The 19,843-nt window shown below is 44.7% G+C and overlaps 2 protein-coding genes across 3 annotated transcripts; one reads left to right on the top strand and one right to left on the bottom strand.

The window, feature by feature from the left end:
• Nucleotides 1-1,314: 1,314 nt before the first annotated feature.
• LOC115646910 (fatty acid-binding protein, adipocyte-like) lies at nt 1,315-17,816 on the bottom strand. 2 transcript variants are annotated; one of them, XM_030553347.1, is made up of 5 exons: nt 17,762-17,816; nt 13,358-13,468; nt 4,547-4,719; nt 2,445-2,546; nt 1,315-1,490 (listed from the first exon to the last, which is right to left on the bottom strand). In XM_030553347.1, the coding sequence occupies exons 1-5, from the start codon at nt 17,790-17,792 to the stop codon at nt 1,440-1,442; spliced, it is 468 nt and encodes a 155-aa protein (XP_030409207.1). In that variant the 5' UTR covers nt 17,793-17,816; the 3' UTR covers nt 1,315-1,439. The 2 variants fall into 2 exon arrangements, with proteins under 2 accessions (XP_030409207.1, XP_030409208.1); XM_030553348.1 differs by lacking the exons at nt 13,358-13,468; nt 17,762-17,816 and adding an exon at nt 5,408-5,480.
• LOC115646911 (myelin P2 protein-like) lies at nt 6,862-9,802 on the top strand. The gene is made up of 4 exons (XM_030553349.1): nt 6,862-6,934; nt 8,692-8,864; nt 9,329-9,430; nt 9,752-9,802. Exons 1-4 carry the CDS (start codon nt 6,862-6,864, stop codon nt 9,800-9,802), a joined length of 399 nt encoding a protein of 132 aa, XP_030409209.1.
• Nucleotides 17,817-19,843: the final 2,027 nt, after the last annotated feature.

Here is a 19,843-nt window from a genome sequence, read left to right as displayed (position 1 = left end):
ATAATTTAATACTGGTACACAGTGCCGACAATTGTGAAGCTTGGTTGCAGTGGAGGAGTCAGAGGGTGGGATCTTTCCCAGGGAATGCCTTACTGCTAAATGATGAATTAGCACTTAGCTGAGCCCTCAAGGGTTAACTCTCAATCTACAAGGCAGTAGGAATGGAGGGAGGGGAGACAGCATGGCAGACAGAGACACACCGTGTGTGAAAGAGACAGAGATGCACATTTCCCCTTTAAGTATACTGCCTTGTCAGTTAGATCAGCTTGCTGAGACTGCAGCTACTGCTAGCAAGCTCCCTCCAGCCTGAGCCCCCTGTGTGTGTCCCCACTGCTCTATGAAAGATGAGGTGAGCAGGAGGACACCCTGACATTAGCTCCCTGTCTTTCTCCCCCACCACAGCAAGTAGGAGTCTCAGGGAGCAGCTCCAAGGCAGAGGGCAGGAGCAGCACATGGTAGTGGGGCAGGGGGGAAGGGACAGCTGCAATTGCTAGCCTGCTGGGTAGCTGTTGCACAGGGAACTGACAGGGGGGCTGCCTTGCCATGCTGGTTCCAAGCCCCCACCAGCTAGCTGCAACAGGCTGCTCTTCCTGTAAGCAGTAGACAAAACAGGCAGCTGCCAAAGGACATTAGAAGGGAGCATTGCACCACTTTAAATGAGCATGTTCCTTCATTGATCAACAATGTTAATGGGGATGACTTTAAGCAAGGAGTTACTGTACCTGAATCAGGTGTATATATGCCACTGTTCAAAGAATGGGAGGTATGGAAGTGGGGGTTAGTGTGCAATGCTATTTACACTGATGTGTAAAAAACCAGTTGTGTTAGCTTTAGAGGGTCTTGCTGCTTTAGTTGAGTTTTGTTCTGATCAAAGTTAAGCTGCAAGCTGTTGGAATTTTTACATGTACTTGCATAAGCCAGCAGCATGGCAATACTTGCTGCCTAGTAAAACTAGAACATGGACTATGGTCAGTTATTTTCACAAGGCTCTATTAGATTTCAGGGACTAGATACAGTATTAAGCAGGGTTCTGGGAACATCTAGCTCTTAAGTACTGTGGAACTTAATAGAGAGACTTCCCTACTTGAGTTTAAAACTTGATCCATATCCTCAAACAATCACTCTGTAAAAGCAGCTGTAGTCAGACAATTGCTCTCAAAGCCTATGTTATTCCACCACCACAGAGGTAAGTATTAGAAAGTTGCCCTTCCTTTGGCAAAGAATAAACCAAGATTAGACAATCCCACTATGTGCTCAGAAATGTTTTATTTAATAGCCACAGTTAGTGACTGCAGATTAGTTACAGCTTTACTAGAAATATGCCTGTATCTCAAAATGATTGAGGAAGCTTGCAGAATTGGACAGTAGTGTTGTGCAGCAATGGTCATTGAACGGATTCTTAACAGCAAGTTCTGATCCAACATGGAGATGGGCATTCCTCAGACTCTCTCATAGACTCGAGTGCTTGTGACCTTGTTCATGGTGCATTCCTAGAAGGCAAGATGATTAATTCAATTTCCAAACTATTACAGCAGAGTTCTAGGAGCCTAACTGAACAAGCTGTCATATTAGAGTCCAAAGTGTTTAACATTAAATATCAGAGTGACAAATACTAAATAGAGTAAGAGAGTCAAGCATTTCTTGCCTCCTGGAACACATTACAGAGTGATTATGATATCAGCTTATCAGCCAGCACTAGTACACTGCAACAGCAGGCTGTGTGTCTGCCTCTAACTTTCTGTCCAGCACTCAGATTGGTCATTAGTACAAGAATACAAACTCTTGGGTTTTGGTCTCTTTAGTGGTTCTCCACCATTTTGTTTCAAGTGGAACTTTCCTATTTTGTATGTTATGGGTTGGGCTGAACCTTGTTTAAAATGGTGGGTGTAACAGTCCCCCTTCATTTGTGATAAAGAAATAATTAAGTGCCTTTTGGGAACCAGATAGCTGAAATACTAAGAGCCTCCACCCAAACACAGCTTTATCACCACTTAGGAACAGAGGTACATGTTGCACAGTCCAGGCTCTTGTTTGGTGGAGGTTTGCATCTCTGTGCATGGGGAGATGCAGAAGTGGCAGAGAAGCAGAGAGCTAAGGATACAGCTGGAACCTCAGAACCTAGCCTTGAGAACCTCAAGAGACTGCATACTTTTGGGCAAAGTACTGGCAGGAGAGGGGCTTGGAACTGTGAGCAAAGGTGCTGCCTGTTCAGGGAAACAGGACTTTGTGCACTGTAAATACTGGATGTCAAATCAACTCTTCCTCCTAAGAAGAGGCAAAACTAGACCAAGTTTTGCCTATCTGCCCAGGCAAGAGAAGGGTAACCATATTTCTGTACTTCACTTTCTTCTTACATGCACCCGCAGCTTTCTTAATGAGCATTTCTGTTTCAGCTAGAGCCTTTAGTGCTCAGATGAGGATTTGGAAAAAAAAATTGAACTCACCACCACAAGCTTACTATCCACCAGTTCTCTCTTTATTGTGGTCTCTTTGCCATCCCACTTCTGCACATGAATCAAAGCACCATTGTCCAAGGTGATAATGCTCTGCCAAGACAAAAGAAGCAGAAGGCTCTGGGTCAGACAGTCACAGCACACAGTCTCTTCATTCATTTAAGAAATCCCATGTTCACAGCAGATATTCAAGCTGGCTTTCAGGAAGCTTCCTGGGAAGACCCAGGTTTCAGATGCTTCTTTACACTGCTTGCATAGCTCCTGAGAAGGCCCAGATCCCAGTGTACTGTGGCTGTGAGCCTTGACTAGCATGGGATACATGTGCCACCACAATACATCCATTTTGTCAGCCCTCCTTCCCCCACTGCTGGAAGAAAAGGGGTCAGGAGACACAGGTGGGGCTTGGAGTTGGGCAGGGGTGAAAGTAACTTAAAGGACTTACCAGTACACCTGAGTCCTGAGCAGGGGGCAGGGTCTCAGCCTGAAGGAGTATGGCCTTTAGAGCCCCAGGCCCTTTAAATAAAGATTTAAAGGGCCCAGGGCTCCCAGCCACCACTGCCAGAGCCCCAGGCCCTTTAATCACCACCAGAGCTACCAGCTGCTGAGGTGGCTGGGAGCCCTGGGGGCCATTTAAAGGTCCCAGGGCTCCTGCCACTGCTACCACAGTGGAGCCCCAGGCCCTTTAAATTGCTGCCTGAGCTCCGCTGTCAGAGCCCTGGGGTAGCAGTAGTGGCCAAGGGCTCCAGCAGCAATTTAAAGGGTCTGGAGCTTCCAGCCACTGCTACCACAGTAGAGCCCTGACCCTTTAAATTGGGCAGAGCCCCAGGGGCTCCTGGCTGCTGCTGCTGCTATCTCAGGGCTCTGGTGGAGATTTAAAGGGCCCGCAACTCCACTGCAGTAGCTGGGAGCCCCTGACCCTTTAAATCACTGCCAGAGCCCTGCTACTACTACCCCAGGGCTCTGGCAGTGGGGCTCAGACAGCCATTTAAAGGGCCAGGGGCTGCCAGCTACTGCTACTGCAGCAGAGCCCCAGGGGTCCCAGCCACTTGTGCTACCTGGGGGCTCTGGCAGCAGGGCTGGGGCAGCAATTTAAAGGGCCCGGGGCTCCAGCCACTGCTGGGAGCCCTAGGCCTTTTAAATTGACACCTGGGGAAGCAGATCCAGTATGGTGTACCAGCTCACTTTCACCCCTGGAGTTGGGGCTAGTCCCCACTACCTTGTGTTATCACTTGTGATAAGATGTAGTGCCCCATCAGAGATACATCCCTGTAATGCATTAGGGGCACCATCTGCTCTGGCCCACCATATGAGCACCTCTAGTAGGCGCAGCTGCATAAGAAAGCATAACAAAGAAGGGGAGTAGAAATTCTAGTCTTATCAAGAGAGAGAAAAGCCCTGTTCCAGCCTGACCAATGAGAGGGTGATTAGACAGACATAGTCTAAGATGCCACTGCCAGAACTACTACATAGCCCTCACCTCACCCCAGAGGCACTTGGCTTCCCAAGTAATTCTGTGCCTCAGGAACCTTGAATTCAGTGAAAACATCCAGCTATTGACATTTTGCAGTTAGTCCCTTTGAGAGAAACTCCTATTTGACACCATGCAGCAGGTAAGGAGCATTTGCCGGTCAGCCTTTAGAGGGAAGAGCTGGGCTTGTGCCCATTTTCTGTTTTATACTGTATGAAGGAGGACTGGATGTGGCCAGTTTATGTTTTTAGTTAAGACTGTTCACAATTCCCATCTCTCTTACCCCAAAAGGCTATGGCAACTAGAGTAGTCAAATTACTACTTTAACAAAGCATTGAAATCCAAGCCATATATAGGAGGGCTTTTTTAGGAGTAAGCATTTTATTTACCATCTGTTAGTTCCAGTGACTAGTGAACACTTCAGAGAAAGGAAGTTGTTAGACCCTGTTGTAAGAGCACAATGGGCGTGAGGATTGCCCCAAAGCCAACCAGAAGTGCCAAGCATGACATCCCCAGTTCTTATGAGGCAGGGACAGAAGGTAACCAAGTTAAAGAAAATCATGAAGCAAGAAAGGGCACAAACCCAAAAGTCCTTTGCAGGTCACCTTTAAAGATTAGCCCTCACCTTGGTTTTCCTGTCATCTGCTGTGGTTTCCTCAAACTCTTCCCCCAGCTTGAAGGAGATCTCTGTGTTTTTAAAAGTGCTCTCTGTCTTGATGGTTATTATGTCATCATTGGTGCTGATCACCACACTAGGCTTGGCCAGGCTTCCAAGCTTCCTGGTAGCAAAACCCACTCCTTGAAAAGAAAGGTACAAGATAGTAACTTGGATTTTACATATACCTCCACGAGAGAGAACTTGGTAAATAGGTCTGTGGATGTACTAGAGGTCATAGCACTCTCAACTATGTAGGCTCTGCAGTTCTAACAGGAGTACAAAGAGACCATCAGATATTATACAGACCTCTTCCTTCTATATGTTGGAAGAAGGTGCCATTTTAGGTCACCTTAGAAGCTGAAACAGTAAATTGAGTTATACTAGTATGCTCTAGGAGACAGCTAGATACAAGCAATAGATGTGGCGTTAAATCTTAATCCATGCTTTTCTAAATAGTGGTGACATTTGGCTACATACCTAGTATCAGCCATTCGAGCCCTCATAACATTTCCTGCTTATAAGTGATAATTAGTTTGCAGATGCACAAACTATCCATAGCTAAGAATACAGATCAGTAAAAGCTCCCTGCAGATATAAAATAGCTCTTCCTTCCTAGAGAAAGGAAGATTAGCAAACCTGATTATTAGTTAGGAAAGATTTGTAATATATAATGAAAATGTTCCAAATTCAAACATATCACTATGACAGAGTTATTCCACTCTTATCAGAGTGAATCATTCACAAACAGAAAGAAAAAAATCCCAAATGCACTCAGCATCTTCTATTTTAAAGGAAAACACACTGCTTCACTCATAATATAGTCCTTACCCAATTCTTTCATATAGCTCTCAAAGTTTTCACTAGAAATAAGTTTCCAGCTTCCTAAAAATAGCTCACACATGATGTAAAATATAACTGGAAGAATTACTAAGCAAAGAAGAAATTAGTCTTCTTCTAAGACTAGAAACTGCTATGAAATATAGGTGCTCAGTCACTTCATTTTAAAGATGCCCTAAACATGTGATACTCAGGGACAACCAATCAAGAGAGGCAATGTAAGGACTCCAATCACTTTCACTGTTATTTCATTTAGCACAAAAGGGCAATTAATAAAGGTCACTAATCTCAAATTAATCTACTATTTAAAACTGAGTGTTTTCAATGGAGAGACATAGTAACTCTGAAGAATCAGCCTTCCCCAAACAGAGAGGGATCAGCTGTAAAGAGACCTGTCAGTTTGTGTAGCTTCAAAGAGTCCCTTCCTGATTTGCCTGTCAGGCCCTACACAAGGCTTGATTACTGCCTGTGGTGATGTTTCCTAGCTCCTAGCAAGTACTGACCTTTCCCCTAAACTGAGCAAGTTCTGACTGCTCTCAAACCTGGCTCCCCTAACATCTTATCTCGTCTCTCCGCCCCCCCCCTCCACCCCAAGTACAGTGCTCAAATTGGGGGACAGGGAGTGGTGATGTACTTCAACTTTTTGTCAACTTCCTTCTCCCTGTCCCCCCCAGCTGCAGTGCGGAGGGCTGCTCTGCCATGACCACAAAAGTCCCTCAATACCCACATCAGTTAAGAATCCTCCTAATTCATCATTCCACCTGCAATTCCTAATCCCCAATAATCATTTTGTGCCCCAGAGCTCCTGAAGTCCTGATTCGGCTTCTAGGTCTGTTGGCTCAGCTGTTGCTGGGAGGGTAGGGAGGCAGTTCAACTCAGAACTCAAGGATTGTTGGTTTCTTTAAAATGCAATATTATATGCAAGGTATCATAGAGACTTTAGGAATATAATCCACTGTTTTTTAAATTCCACTTACTTTATGGGGGCTTAAATAGTTGACCCTGTCCCTTTAAGATAGATGCAACTCTTCTTTTGGGTAGCTAATTTCTTTCCAAATGATCCCCTATAGTGTCAGGTGAAAGCTAAGATCATTATCCTGCAAATATGTACTTAACTTTAGAAACACTGAAGCAAAAGGGAATACTTAGCACATGCATAAGTACTTGCAGAACCAGGGCCTGAGTTTGTGGATTCTTTCTTCTCTTATGGTTTTTACTGTAAGCACCTTGAGTTTTACTTTGTTACAAGAAAAAATACAAATGAAATACTGTAATTAGAGGGCCTGACATAATTTTCTCCCATTGGTCATCCCCCAGTATCACATGTCCAGGAAATCTTTAAAAATAAGCCCAGGGGAGGGTTACGGTATACTGCTGGTTGGTTTCTTGGTGTAAATTTGGTTTTTTTCCCCTCTGAGGATCATTGTCTAGTAAATCCTTATATAATGTGTGATCAGTTCTTAGGAACCTGGAAACTTGTCTCCAGTGAAAAATTTGAAGATTATATGAAAGAATTAGGTGAGAAATACTGTTTTCTTAATGAATAATTTTGTGATGCTTTTTCTCTTCAGATAAACTGTAGTGGGTCTGGAGTTTACCCAAGTAACTTAAAAACAAACAAACAAAAACTTATACAGATTTTTCAGGGGCTGCCAGTTAATTGTACTCAAGGGTGTTCTTATTTCTTGATACTGCATTGCCTAGAGTATGTAGTTTGTGTAGGGATCAGATACATACAGGTGCTATCTTGTAGAGTGCCAAGGTATACAACATAGTTACTTAATTAGCTCTCATCAATATCACTGTTCAGTCTGAAAATGACAATATGCTACTTATAGTCTTAAATTGCCACACTGGATGGGGTGGGGAAGAGTTAAAAAGGCATTATAGAGATCCCTCATTGTATTTCAATAACTCCATATCTAATGTTCTTAGCTTACAAGTAAAAACAAAATTCCTTGGTACCAAACTCAAGTTAGGTTCTGAGAGTTAAGGTGGATTTTTTGTGTGTGTTTTGTACACGATCAGCAGTGATTAGGGTCAGACTAGGCTTTCTGTGGCTGCTGTACAACTCTGCTGCATTCAGTGGGTTCATAGAGGTGTAAATGACTGGAACTTGCGAACCCATCTTGTGTAAACAGGACTGCATGAAGTCTAGCTCCCTGATTCATGTTTGTTCTGCTTCTGTTGGGTAAACAGAGTCAAAAGAAGTAACAACTTCTTTTTGTCACTAATATAAGCAGCAATGACTAAATCTACAAGCCATATATCTACTGAGTAAAAATATTCTTTCCTGGGGGTGCTCTTCAGACTATAAAGACTCCTTGAAGGATATGACTTACTAGTTAACTAACATGCTCTACAGTAAATTCCATGCTCCATTGGTGAATCTGTATTCAAATCAGTTGCACAAGTGTCACTGAGACAACCTATCCAGTGGCTTATATAGGGAGTTGTAAATGAAGTCTAACACATGTAAATAGGTGAGATGGAAAGGGGCAAGACTGCAGACTGGCTTGCATAATAATCCTGCTATTTAGTTAGACTTGTAGACACAAAACAAAAAAGCATGTATGGCCTACAACTAAAGGTAAAATGGCAGCTGCCATGATGTAGTAACACACAATAATAATGAATCATGGGCTCTTGTATAGTAACTTTCATTGGTAGATCTTAAAGTGCTTCACAAAGGACATCAATATCATTATTCCCATTTTATAGATGAGAAAACTGAGGCACGAGCAGTTAAGTGACTTGCCCAAGGTCACCCGGCAGCCCCGTAGAAGAGCTGGGAAAAGAACCCAGGTCTCCTGACTCCTGATCTAGTGCTAAATCCACTAGAGAACACTGCCTCCCATAACTGTGCCCCTCTGATTCTTTCCTCTACCTGCTCCTTCAGTGTTTGGTTTGACATGGAAGATGGGGAAACCTCCTGACTCCCCAAAATGCGTGGATTCCTCACATCTTTAATAAAGATATTTGGAAATATTTTATCAAAAGGAAACTTTCTCTCTGAAGTAAGAGATGGTCAGCTAAGGATCCTTAAAGCCTGCTGACTATCTGGTGGGTGGGGGGAAATGCACATCTATACTTATGATGCCTTTTTGAGGGGACAGGGTGTTTATCTGTGCATGTCCTCCTAATTGTCCCACTCCCTATTTCCAGGCCACCCTTCGTTGCCAGACAGCTCCTTCGTTGCCAGACAGAACTCCTGTCTTTCCTTTGTTTTCAGATCAGAGTGAAATCTTAGATGGTATCCTGTGTGTCTTCTTCAGGAGTGGGCTTTGCCATGAGGAAACTAGACAGCCTGGCAAAGCCTACTGTGATCATCAGTGCTGATGAGGATAAGCTAACAATCAAAACAGAGAGCCCTGTTAAAAATACAGCGATCTCCTTCAAGCTGGGCCAAGAATTTGAGGAAACCACAACAGATAACAGGAAAACTAAAGTAAGGAGTTGGGGTGGGGGGAGTGCTTAGTGTTACTGATCAGCTTGTGATATGTGGATTTTCTTACTCTCTTTTGGGTGGAGGGAGGTGTTGTGTATTTGGTTGTCACGGTTTTTGTTCCTATGGCAACTGAGTTAGATTATTAGGGGATAGCCCAGCCAGCTTCCGCTGGTTAGGTGAGCTCCGTGTCTGTACATAAATGGTAGCTTTGTTAGCTGTCTGCTCACTGGCTTCAAGTGATTTCTTCTTAAACTGGCTGCCCCCAAGGATGTAACAGGAGGGGATAGGATAATCTATTTGAAAGCTCTACAGTCTGAAAACCATCAGATACAGCTATACCATGGATCTGGAATTTTGGTTAGGACACAGAGCTGAGAACATGGTATGGTACACAGGGGGTAAACAGCCCCTTTAATTTGCAAGGTGCTGGCAAAATTGCTCACCTTGCTGCTATGTCTTTCCAGAGTGTTGTTACCTTGGACAATGGCTCAATGATTCATGTGCAGAAATGGGATGACAAAGAGACCACAATAAAGAGAGAGGTGGTGGATGGGAAGATGGTTGTGGTAAGTGAGACAGTTCCTGCTATCTGATCAATGAACACTGCTCTTGTTAATCTCTGTATTTTGGATAATGTGGATCAGTGTTTTTATTAACAAGTGAAAACCCTTCATGTTGTATCTTCTACGTACTGCTTAAAAACCATTGCTGTGCAATAACTTCTTCTAAACTAAAATTGAGACCGGTGGATTACTAATGTAATTCAATGCTAAGTGTGGTGCTCTCTACCTTTAGATGCATGCTAGACTTGCAGAACAGCTTTGTTGAGACATTTCTATTTTTGTCTTGCTATTGTAATTTCACTGAACTCCTCTTTATTCTTCTAGGAATGTACCATGAAGTATGCCATCTGCACTAGAGTCTATGAGAGAGCATGAAGTAACTATCTGCAGTTAACTGCAACTTGCTGCTGGGAACTGGCTCAGTTCCACGAGATAAAGGCTACTGTTTTCCTTCCATTTGTAAAAGTTTTGAATAGTCACGTGCCCGCAATGTACCATACTTCAGCTTAGTTGCTATTTGTTTGAACTGGGGCTAGTGAATAAAATATTTCCAGACTAATGACCTAGAGTATTTGTGTGGTGGTCACGGCTGATCCCTTGGAAAGATATGCTTATACTGCAATCACGCCACAGTCTGGGCCCCTCCCATCAAAGTGTCCTAGAGCCCAGGGCAGCCTGAGCCCAAATGTCTATACTGCAATTACACAGTGCCTTAGCCCTAACCCACATCAGCTGGCACACGCCACCCTCAAGTGTCTAATTGGGGAAAAGATATACCTGAAGTGGCCTACTTGACTTGATTAGGGCAGGAGTGCCCAAAAAGCAAAACCATAGGCACAAGATTGGCTTCTCCCCATTCTGGGGTGTTAACAAAAAGAAATGGGGGTAATCTAATTGAGGGACAGACCCAAAAATGTATGAATGTTAGGGTCAGAGGAATATGGCAGAGGGAACACCAAGTGGGAAAACCCCATGCCTTCAAGAAGAATGCTAGAAGTGAGAGCTCTAGAATGCCCTGGAACTCTGTCCAGGTGGGAGAAGGAAGGGGTAGGCAACCTATGGCACAGGTGCCGAAGGCGGCATGTGAGCTGATTTTCAGTGGCACTCACACTGCCCAGGTCCTGGCCACCAGTCTGGAGGGCTCTGCATTTTAATTTTAAATGAAGCTTCTTAATGTTTTAGAAGTCTTATTTACTTGCATACAACAATAGTTCAGCTATATATTATAGACTTATAGAAAGACCTTCTAAAACATTAAAATGTATTACTGGCACACAAACCTTAAATTAGAGTGAATAAATGAAGACTCGGCACATCACTTATGAAAGGTTGCTGACCCCTAGAATATAGTCACAGAACTTCCTGGGGAGGTCTTAGAAATGAACAAATTTCCTAAACCATTATTAAAAAATCATCTTTTCTGGATCTTTGTTACTGATGTCTCCCTCTCCTGAGATGGACACTCAGAGATGAGCACAATGCTCAAGATGAAGGTGCTAACTATTTATATAGTGGCATAAGAAGTCTTTCTGCCTTCAGTCCCATCCCAATACATTCTGGTTTCTAACTGCTGCACCCTTTCAGTGACACTTGTCTTTGAGTAATTGTTATTGACTGAGAATTCTGCAGTGTGTGGAAGTAGCTCAAATTGATTGGTACAGTAGTAGTTACCTTTCACTCATCACCAATGATTTTTACCTGTATTTGTGCTGCTCATTAGCCTGCTCTCCAATTCCTCAAAAAACAATCTTCCTTAGTCACACCTAATCAATTTTTAAATTACTGGCAAATTGCCACATCTCTAAAACCCCCTGTTCAGGATAGTTAACAAACATATATAAGACTGGTCTTATGACCAGTGGAGCACCCCAGGGATGTGTACTACTTTACAACATTAAAAATTGCATAACCTTTCTCCTTTACCGGTTGCCAATTATTGGCTTTCCCCTGAGACTAATTATATTCCACCATAGTCTCTTGAGAGAGACTTACAAAAAAGCTTTTTTCAAAAGACAACTGTCCGTCTTCATCTATTTTAGCTGGCACGCAATGCTACTGGGAAGATAATTTACCATTTCAAAACAGGTTCTGGCTTGTTCCTTTTACTTTCACCTCTGACTTTTAGAACTCTGCCTTTAGTTATTATTCCGGTGCTCACCTTGCCAGATGCTGAAGTAAGGGTTGTTGGCCTGTAACTTCCTAGATGGCCCCAGTGCCTCTCAATTTAGGTACAACACTGGTTTCCTACTATAGGAATGAACTGTGTGTCATCTTTTATTAGAGACAAGGTGGGTGAGGTAATTTTTACTAGACTAACTTCTGCTGGTGAAAGAGAGAACGCTTTTGAGTTTCCAGTATGTAAGAGTTCCAGTGGTGCATTCTAGACCTCTAACAGGGATGGAGCAATAGCACAAGAGTTGGAGAAAATCTCATTCTGCACCCCTTTCTGATACAGAGAAAGTGCATGATATGGGAGTATCACTTAGCCATCAGTAGTGGCTTGAGTATTAAACAGATAATTATGATATTGCCTTTGGTGTTGTCTGGCCCATCTTCACCCCTAACTTTTTCCAGAAAGTTCTGCTCTGTCATTGAAGAGCACTCTATTTGCTTTCTATTTCTGAGTGACAGAAACTTAGATTTCCCTTTCCTCTTAATACAGGATGTTGACTTTAGCAGAGCTTGATAAGATCCAGTGGTGCAAGCAGAATTAATTTCTTACCAGTACACTGCACCAGCTAAAGCTTGGGGTGTGGGGGGCATGACTCCTCATGTGACCCCAGTCTAGGGCTCTGTCCTGTCCTCTTCCCTCCTCATGATCCATCCGATGTTATTTGCAAGGAAGAGCACTCCCAGTGGGTGGACATGGCACAGCTGCTGTGTGGGCTGCTAAGAGAAGAGGGCTTGCTCTCTGGAACAATAGCCAGTTCAGTCACATCTGCTTTGGGAACTGCCAGCAGAAGAGCTCCAAACTAGCTCCCTCTGACAGCAAAGAATATTTTTTTCAAACCTGCTGGCAACCAAGCCCCATGCCGGTAGCTCCTCTGGTGCGGCTGTACAGCCCGCAGCCTTGCCCCCAGCTCTTCCATGCAGCCGCGTCTCCTGAGTCCTGTCCAGGGTCGGTAGAACAGCCCCACCAGAGGACAGAGCTGAGTGGGGGAGGCTGGGACAGTACAGCCATGCAGGAGGAGCTGCCGGCGTGGGGTTCTGCTCCTTTCACCGCTGCAGTTCCTGGGAGAGCCTTGAACCACAAGGCTCTCCCAGGAACCGTTGCGGTGACAGCAGCACTGGCTGCCCCACACCAGCAGCTCCTCCAGGGCAGTTGTACCATCCCAGCCCTGTCCTCTGGCAGGGCCGCTGTACAAACCCTGGATAGGAGACAAAGGTGTGCAGCTGGGTGGAAGGGCTGAAGGCAATACAGCCACGCTGGAGGAGCTGCTGGCATGGGGCCACCTGGTGGCCTGATGTTCTGCTACTCCTGTCCCTTTCCATATGCCATACTAGCTATAAATAGCTTACTTGTATGGTGGACTGGACTAGACCGCCCTACTTACACCACTGATAAAATCCAAAATAACTCCCCCTTTTACTTTGTCCTTGAAATATACCATGGTGATTATAGCTAAAGAGTCCCTACAGCTGGCCTCATCATCAGGTGCCATACCTATGGGAGTTATTTACAACAAGTGCAAGATACAGCAGCCAGTAGGCTGCTCAAACCTGTGCTAGGGACCAGGCCAGTGCCTGGTGGCCCCAGGATCAGCACAATGTGAAGGTGAGTTAGTCACCTTTCCTTCCAGCCCTTCTCTGGATGTACACCAAGTACAGCTTTGCCACTTCAGAGAAGCAGAGGAGCAAAGGACAGACCCAGCACCTTTTCTCTGAAGGCAGACACTTTTCCAGTCCCCTGTCAAAATAATAATGTCTCACCCAGTTCTTTCATGTATTCCTCAAAGTTTTCACTGGAGACGAGTTTCCACGTTCCCAGGAAGAGCTCAGGAGTTGTGGGAGTTTGCTGGGCATTGACAAGAACAGCTGCTGCTACCATGGAGAAAAAAGAAGGCGTGAGACATGTAAACCCTGACAGCTTCTATTTAAAAATGGCTTGAATATATAATACTCAAGGCCGACTAGTGACAGATAGTGTAGAGATAAAACAGTGCTAGGAATCAGATTCCAGTCACCAGTACTTTTGTTTCCTTAGCCACAATACTGAAAGCAGAGCTAATCACAGTAAATGCCCCACAATTTTGTAGTCTCAAACTCTATCACCCATCAAAAATATAAATCTTGTGCTCGAGAGCCATATTTAAAAGTAGGGACCAAAATGAGCAAGATAAAAAATTACCTAATCTAAGTAGCAATGACATTGGCAGCTACAGATCCTCCCAAGCAATCAGCCAATTGTTTTTTTTAACCATGACTTACTTTGGAAATAAAGCTCAACAGCTGTCTGTCCTTTCAACAACACAGAAAGCAAACATGCTAAAATTCAGTCAGGAATCCCATTTCTCTGCAGCCTTGTCAGCAACTTGCACGGCGGCAGTGCTGCAACCTGACAGACATCTACCAGTCCCATAATTATTGTATCCAGGGGCGGTTCCAGGCACCAATGCAGCAAGCATGTGCCTGGGGCAGCAAGCCAGGGGTGAGTGGCGGGGCGGCATGCCAGTCGCTGTGCCGGTCGCCATGTGGGCACCAGTCAGGCAGACTTCGGCGGTGTTTCTGAGGGAGGTCTGCCAGTCCCGCGGCTTCAGCAGTAATTCGGTGGCGGGTACACCGAAGGTGCGGGACTGGCAGATCACCTGCACAGCCATCACCGAAGGCTGCCTGACTGCCATGCTTAGGGCGGCAAAAAACATAGAGCCGCCCCTGATTGTATCCATGGAATACTGTGCGGCAGCTTGAATCTTCAGTCGTCATTGTGGCAAGCTGGACTCAAGTAACAAATATGGCCTTCGTATCAACTAGTGCAACCCAGACAACTCACATCTCCATCCTTCCACTCCTAGATCCCATTGCTGCCCCAGCAATTCGGTGTGAGGGCAGAGCCAGGGCTGCATTGTTGCACAGAGTCAACCACCAAGACAGCTTACGTCACAATTTCATCTCAGAGACACATCCAAAATGCCAGATAATGTGACCACTTTTTTGAAGCCATTGAGCTTCCCAGACAGTACCTTGGGAAAAACTTCCTAAGCATGGCAGCAACAGGAGGCTCAGGACTATACTTTGCATTGATGTAGCATTTCTTGAGACAGACAGACAACTCACATCTGCAGCCTCTAGTGTCTCTGCACATGCTCTTGCATGCCCTCTAGGCAACCATATGAGCCAAAAGATCCTTCTTTGTGACAACAGGATATGTTGGGGTCATGGGCGGTTTAACTTATATCTTTACTGTTAAGCTACTTGAGCTCCCCATCCTGCCCCCGTGGAGCTCCAGAACAAATAGCGTGCCATCTGATAATGCACTGCTCTCTTTATCATCTTGATAGTAGATGGATGTGTTTGACGTCTCTAGATAATGCTGCTGTGATAGAGTGGCTACATCACTTAACCAGCCTCCAGTTCATTGTTTGTGCAGCCAGAAGCCATATGCCAGATGTAAGAGTGGATCCAGTTTCTACCATCCCATCCAATTTACAAAGTTTAAAATGTTTTTGAATTAAATCAATTCCTTTGCTCCTGCCTCACCCGAACTTGGTGTGTGTCTGAGAGAGAGGAGCACTAATGGGCCTATGCAAAGCTTCTGGTAGTGTCTGGTTTAAATCTTCATTTTCTGACTTTCATTTCAGACCTATGTTTTTAATCAAACAATTATTTCAAGAGCCTCGTTTCTGTACGTGTAATATTATTGACATACAGATGCTCCAGAGACGCTTCTAGACTTTGCAAAAGTGGACATACATTTTCCCCTCTTACATATCTTTTGTCATGAGTAGTTTGTTGCAATAAACCATGTTCATTTCTTAAATGCAGATAAATTAATACCTGTGGGAAATTCTCACTGAGTTTTAAAGCCTGCTTGCTGAACTACACGCTCATTAGAGCTGTGAAGTGAGAGGTAGGGCCATGTCTGATCCCCATTAAAGATTTCACACCTTAAGAAGGGAAGGGTTTTTAGTCAATTATACTTTGGCTTCTCGTTATGGGCCTGACCCCAAACCCACTGAAGACAAAGAAAGACTCACATTGACTTCAGTGGGCTCTATATAAATTAGGCTAGAGAATGCCTCTGTCTGTGAAACATTCCTTTCCAGCAAGGTAGTACAGGAAAACTGGATTGCCTGGAGAGACCCACTGTGACCATCAGCAAGGACTGGCTCATTGAGGAGAATAGTGTTTCAAAGATGTTCTCAGTCTGGACAATCTGTCCTTCAAACTGGCATAAGAGTTTGAAGAAACCACACTAGAAAACTAGAAAAACAACCTGGAGGCTAAAGTTTTCCTGATCAGCCGGAAAGGGGGATGGGAGCATTTTTAAAAGCAGCGGTAATAAATCTTCAATTCAGCAGAACAGTCTGTTCTGCTGAAATCCAAAAGTAGCTGTGGGGTGAGGGATGAATCACCTCTAATCTGCAAGGCCCTGTGCCACGCTATCACATACATAACCGTGGGGGACAATTCAGCAAGATAGTTAAGGGAGAAAAGATTACTTCAGCTGGGAAGAAATTGGGACTTGCTGGGGCAGGAGTCTGGATATACTGCGGAGTCAATGAAAGAGGTGAACTAAACTGGGGAGAGGAAACAGGAGTCATAGATTAGTCAGTGGCTCTCAAACTTTTGTACTGGTGACCTCGTTCACATCACAAGCCTCTGAGTGTGACCCACCCCCTTATAAATTAAGGACACTTTTTTATATATTTAACATCATTATAAATACTGGAGGAAAAGCAGGGTTTGGGTGGAGGTTGACAGCTCACGACCCCTCATGTAATAACCTTGTGACCCCCTGAGGGGTCCTGATCCCCCATTTGAGAACCCCGGATTAGATCATACTATGGAAGTGAGTCTGAAGAAGAGCTGCACTGGTGCTAGAAACCAGATTACCACAATGCCAGGGAAAGAGAATTGGGCCAGAGAACTGGAGGTTGGCAAGGAATTGGCTCATTTGACTGTGTACTATGATAGTAATTTAGGAACAAAAATAATTAGGAAACATACCATCAATATAATATCTCATTAATGTCCACACTACAGTTAATAGAGTCAAATCTCTTGTCAGTTACACCCATGCTAACTTAAAGTCAGTTGGGCTGCACTGGTGTAATTGATAGAATTTGCCCCAATAACTTTAATTACATATTACATTTATTGAGTCTTCTATCTGATGATACAACAGTTCAACTGCCAGGAACACTGGAAATAGAAGAGAGTTGATACAGGCTTCCAGAATTAACATGTACATGGAAATATAGCATGCTTGAGTCCAGCAGAAGCAATTGGAAAACCAGCTATCACTGATGGGGTAATTAGTTGGTAATTAGTGACCTTTTAATAACAATTAATGAAAATGGACCATGGTATTAAAATAAAAAGTCTCCATTTTCACAATTAGGAGAAAAAAATGATATGCAAACTGATTGCAGTTTCATTGGTATCATAGATGCAGGGCCACTGCAACCATTTAGGCGACCTAGGCGGTTGCCTAGGGCACTAGCATTTGGGGGGCAGCATTTTTTTTGGCAGCGACTGCAGTGGGATGGTGCCTCAGAGCGGAGGGGGAGAGCTGCCGCGGGAGAGGGGTGCCTCAGGGTGGGGCTTGGGGACAGGGGAGGGTGCAAGGTGGAAGTTTCGCCTAGGGCACGAAACATCCTTGCACCGGCCCTGCATAGATGCTTTTATTCACAGCATAGACTCATAGACTCATAGGTCAGAAGAAACCAATATGATCATCTAGTCTGACCACCTTCTGCACAAGGCAGGCCACAGAACCCCACCCATCCAATTTTATAACAACCCCTAACCCAGGACCGAGTTATTGAAATCCTCAAAATTGGTTTGAAGACCTCAAGCTGCAGAGAATCCACCAGCAAGCGACCCGTGCCCCATGCTGCAGGGGAAGGCGAAAAACCTCCAGGGCCCCTGCCAATCCGCCCTGGAGGAAAATTCCTTCCCGACCCCAAATATGGCGGTCAGCTAAACCCTGAGCATGTGGTCAAGACTCACCAGCCAGCACCCAAGAAGGAATTCTCTGCAGTAACTCAGTTCCCATCCCATCCAACATCTCCCCGCAGACCATTGAGCAGACCTATCTGGTGGTAATCCAAGATCAATTGCCCAAATTAACGATCCTATCAACTAGCTGAAGTGTTCCTTGGAATACCATACCAGCACTCCACAGAGGATGAAACAGGTTCATGGTGGAACAGGTATCAGAGGTCAGGCTTCTGCTCAGGACCAGAGTTCACCTAGGCATAAGCAGGGATCTTTACTGCCACATCATCTGTTGAGAAATAAAACCAAGATATCAAACACACAACATGCTGTATTTCCAAATGCATAGTCTTAAAAGGCGCAACCAACAGCTCGTGATAGCGTTGCTGAGACTGCAGCTGCATGACTTTTCCCCCAGCCATGCTGCACAAAACATTTAGCTTCTTTAAAGCAAAATAACTAGAAAAGCTGAAATGCACACATTTTGCTTTGGCCCTGATCCTGTTTTCCAAAGCCCTTGGAGTCATGAGACCCGCGTTCTATCACAGCAGTATCCTGGAGGCCCTGTGTTAATCTCTTTATCCCACATTTTCAGAAGTGGTGGCTATTTCTGGGTGCCTTGGTTTTTCAAAGATGCTAGGCACTTACAATTCAGTCTGAAACCCGTCAGACTGTGACTGCTCAGCATCTCAGAAAATCAGGGCTCATGTGTCTGAAGTTGGGGAATCACCCCAAATTAGGGCCATATTAGCCCCATTAATTTCTCAGGACCCCACTGTGAGTCCCTTACTCACATTGCTGTGTGATTACTTACACGAAGTGTCTCACTGACATCAATAGAAGCATTTGCATGCGTGGTGCCTGCTCCCACCAGAAGGCATTCCAAAGTGGCCCTCTGTAGCTCTGGTCCTTCTCTAAAATGGGGACAATACATACCTTCCTCACAGTGACTGCATACCTAAATTCACTCCACTCGGTAATGTGCTTTCAGAGCCGAAGATGGATGCCCCGATCTAGAATTCTTATGTTCCAGCAAACCAGTTCTAAACACACCTTACTTGAAAATGCTGCTGCTCAGCTCTCCAGACATGCATCTGAGGAAGTGGGTATTCACCCACGAAAGCTCATGCTCCAAAACGTCTGTTAGTCTATAAGGTGCCACAGGATTCTTTGCTGCTTCTCCAGAATCACACTTCTTACCTACACAGGGGTCCGCACAAAGTGAGTTACGCTCCCTGAGCAGGGTTTAAACACCTTTGAGACATAGAAACCAAATATTAGTAGCACAGAGTTTTATATTCACAGCTGTCCAGTGGGCTAAATGGTACACCATGTGTATTCAGTCTCAGCTCACAAACAAAAAACATTTGACATTTAAAACAAGAGTCTCAGCCTTTTCCCACCCCTGCAGCTTGCTGACATTTGCTACATTCCTCTGACCTATTAAGTGCTGATTCTCCAGCTCCAGCAGTAGGTGGCACTAGAGAACACTGACCCCAATGCACTGGAGCAGAAAAGATACAGCAGAACATTCACACTGTAGACATGCCTGTTCCACTGATTCCGGGGTGAAGTTCACACCACTGAATAAGCATCAAACTTTACAAATCAGGTGCCTCAACTGATTCTTAAATTTGCTGTTGTTATGGATGCGGCTGCTCAGCTACTCCTCTAACCAGCTGCCCTGTTCCAGTGAGGTACCCTGGGAACTCTAATTAATGAACATCCTGAAGTTTACTAAAGCACAGAAGTCTCATCAATTGCAGTTCCATGCTAAGTAGTACATTGAAAGCCTATAGTTAAACAATCGCACAGAACCTACATACCGTCATATAGGTGGATTATATAGAATGGGCTGAGTTTATTCTGATAAGGGTGGTACTGCAATTCTGCTGTAGGAGCTGATGTTGGTTTGGACCCTTGTAATTCAAATATTAAATGAACTGATTAAGCGTCTTGCTTCGCCCCCCCCCCAAAGCCCCCAGGACAGTTCCAGTTTTTCAGTGGTCTTGACTCTGTTCTGGAAATTTGCATCTTAAAGGGGACAACTGAGAGTGTCCCATTTTATGCACAACATCTCTCCTCACTCCTTTACGTAGCAGAGGGCACTGCTTCAAGCTGTGGGAAGCCATACTCCCTATCCCCTGCCTATTGGGAAAGCAGCAGCAGCAGGCAGAGGACCATGGCAGTGGCACCAGATCACCCCCACAACTTGACCATCACCAAACCCCAGCCAGTGGCACCACCACCAGGCCA

This window comes from Gopherus evgoodei, chromosome 2 (genome assembly GCF_007399415.2).
Source record: "Gopherus evgoodei ecotype Sinaloan lineage chromosome 2, rGopEvg1_v1.p, whole genome shotgun sequence".
NCBI lineage: Eukaryota > Metazoa > Chordata > Testudines > Testudinidae > Gopherus > Gopherus evgoodei.
Note: the sequence above shows the minus strand (reverse complement) of the source record. Positions and strands in the feature narration are given on the sequence as shown.

What these genes read in the sequence shown, in the direction of transcription:
- LOC115646910 (XM_030553347.1), bottom strand. Translation starts at nt 17,792, where the DNA reads ATGAACCTGTTTCATCCTCTGTGGAGTGCTG. An exon ending in GGAATACATGAAAGAACTGG is followed by an intron (nt 4,720 to 13,357) that starts GTGAGACATTAT and finishes TTTCTTTTCAAG; the next exon opens with GAGTGGGTTTTGCTACCAGG. An exon ending in CAGATGACAGGAAAACCAAG is followed by an intron (nt 2,547 to 4,546) that starts GTGAGGGCTAAT and finishes TTGTCTTGGCAG; the next exon opens with AGCATTATCACCTTGGACAA.
- LOC115646911 (XM_030553349.1), top strand. Translation starts at nt 6,862, where the DNA reads ATGTGTGATCAGTTCTTAGGAACCTGGAAACTTGTCTCCAGTGAAAAA. An exon ending in CAGATAACAGGAAAACTAAA is followed by an intron (nt 8,865 to 9,328) that starts GTAAGGAGTTGG and finishes ATGTCTTTCCAG; the next exon opens with AGTGTTGTTACCTTGGACAA. An exon ending in TGGATGGGAAGATGGTTGTG is followed by an intron (nt 9,431 to 9,751) that starts GTAAGTGAGACA and finishes TTATTCTTCTAG; the next exon opens with GAATGTACCATGAAGTATGC.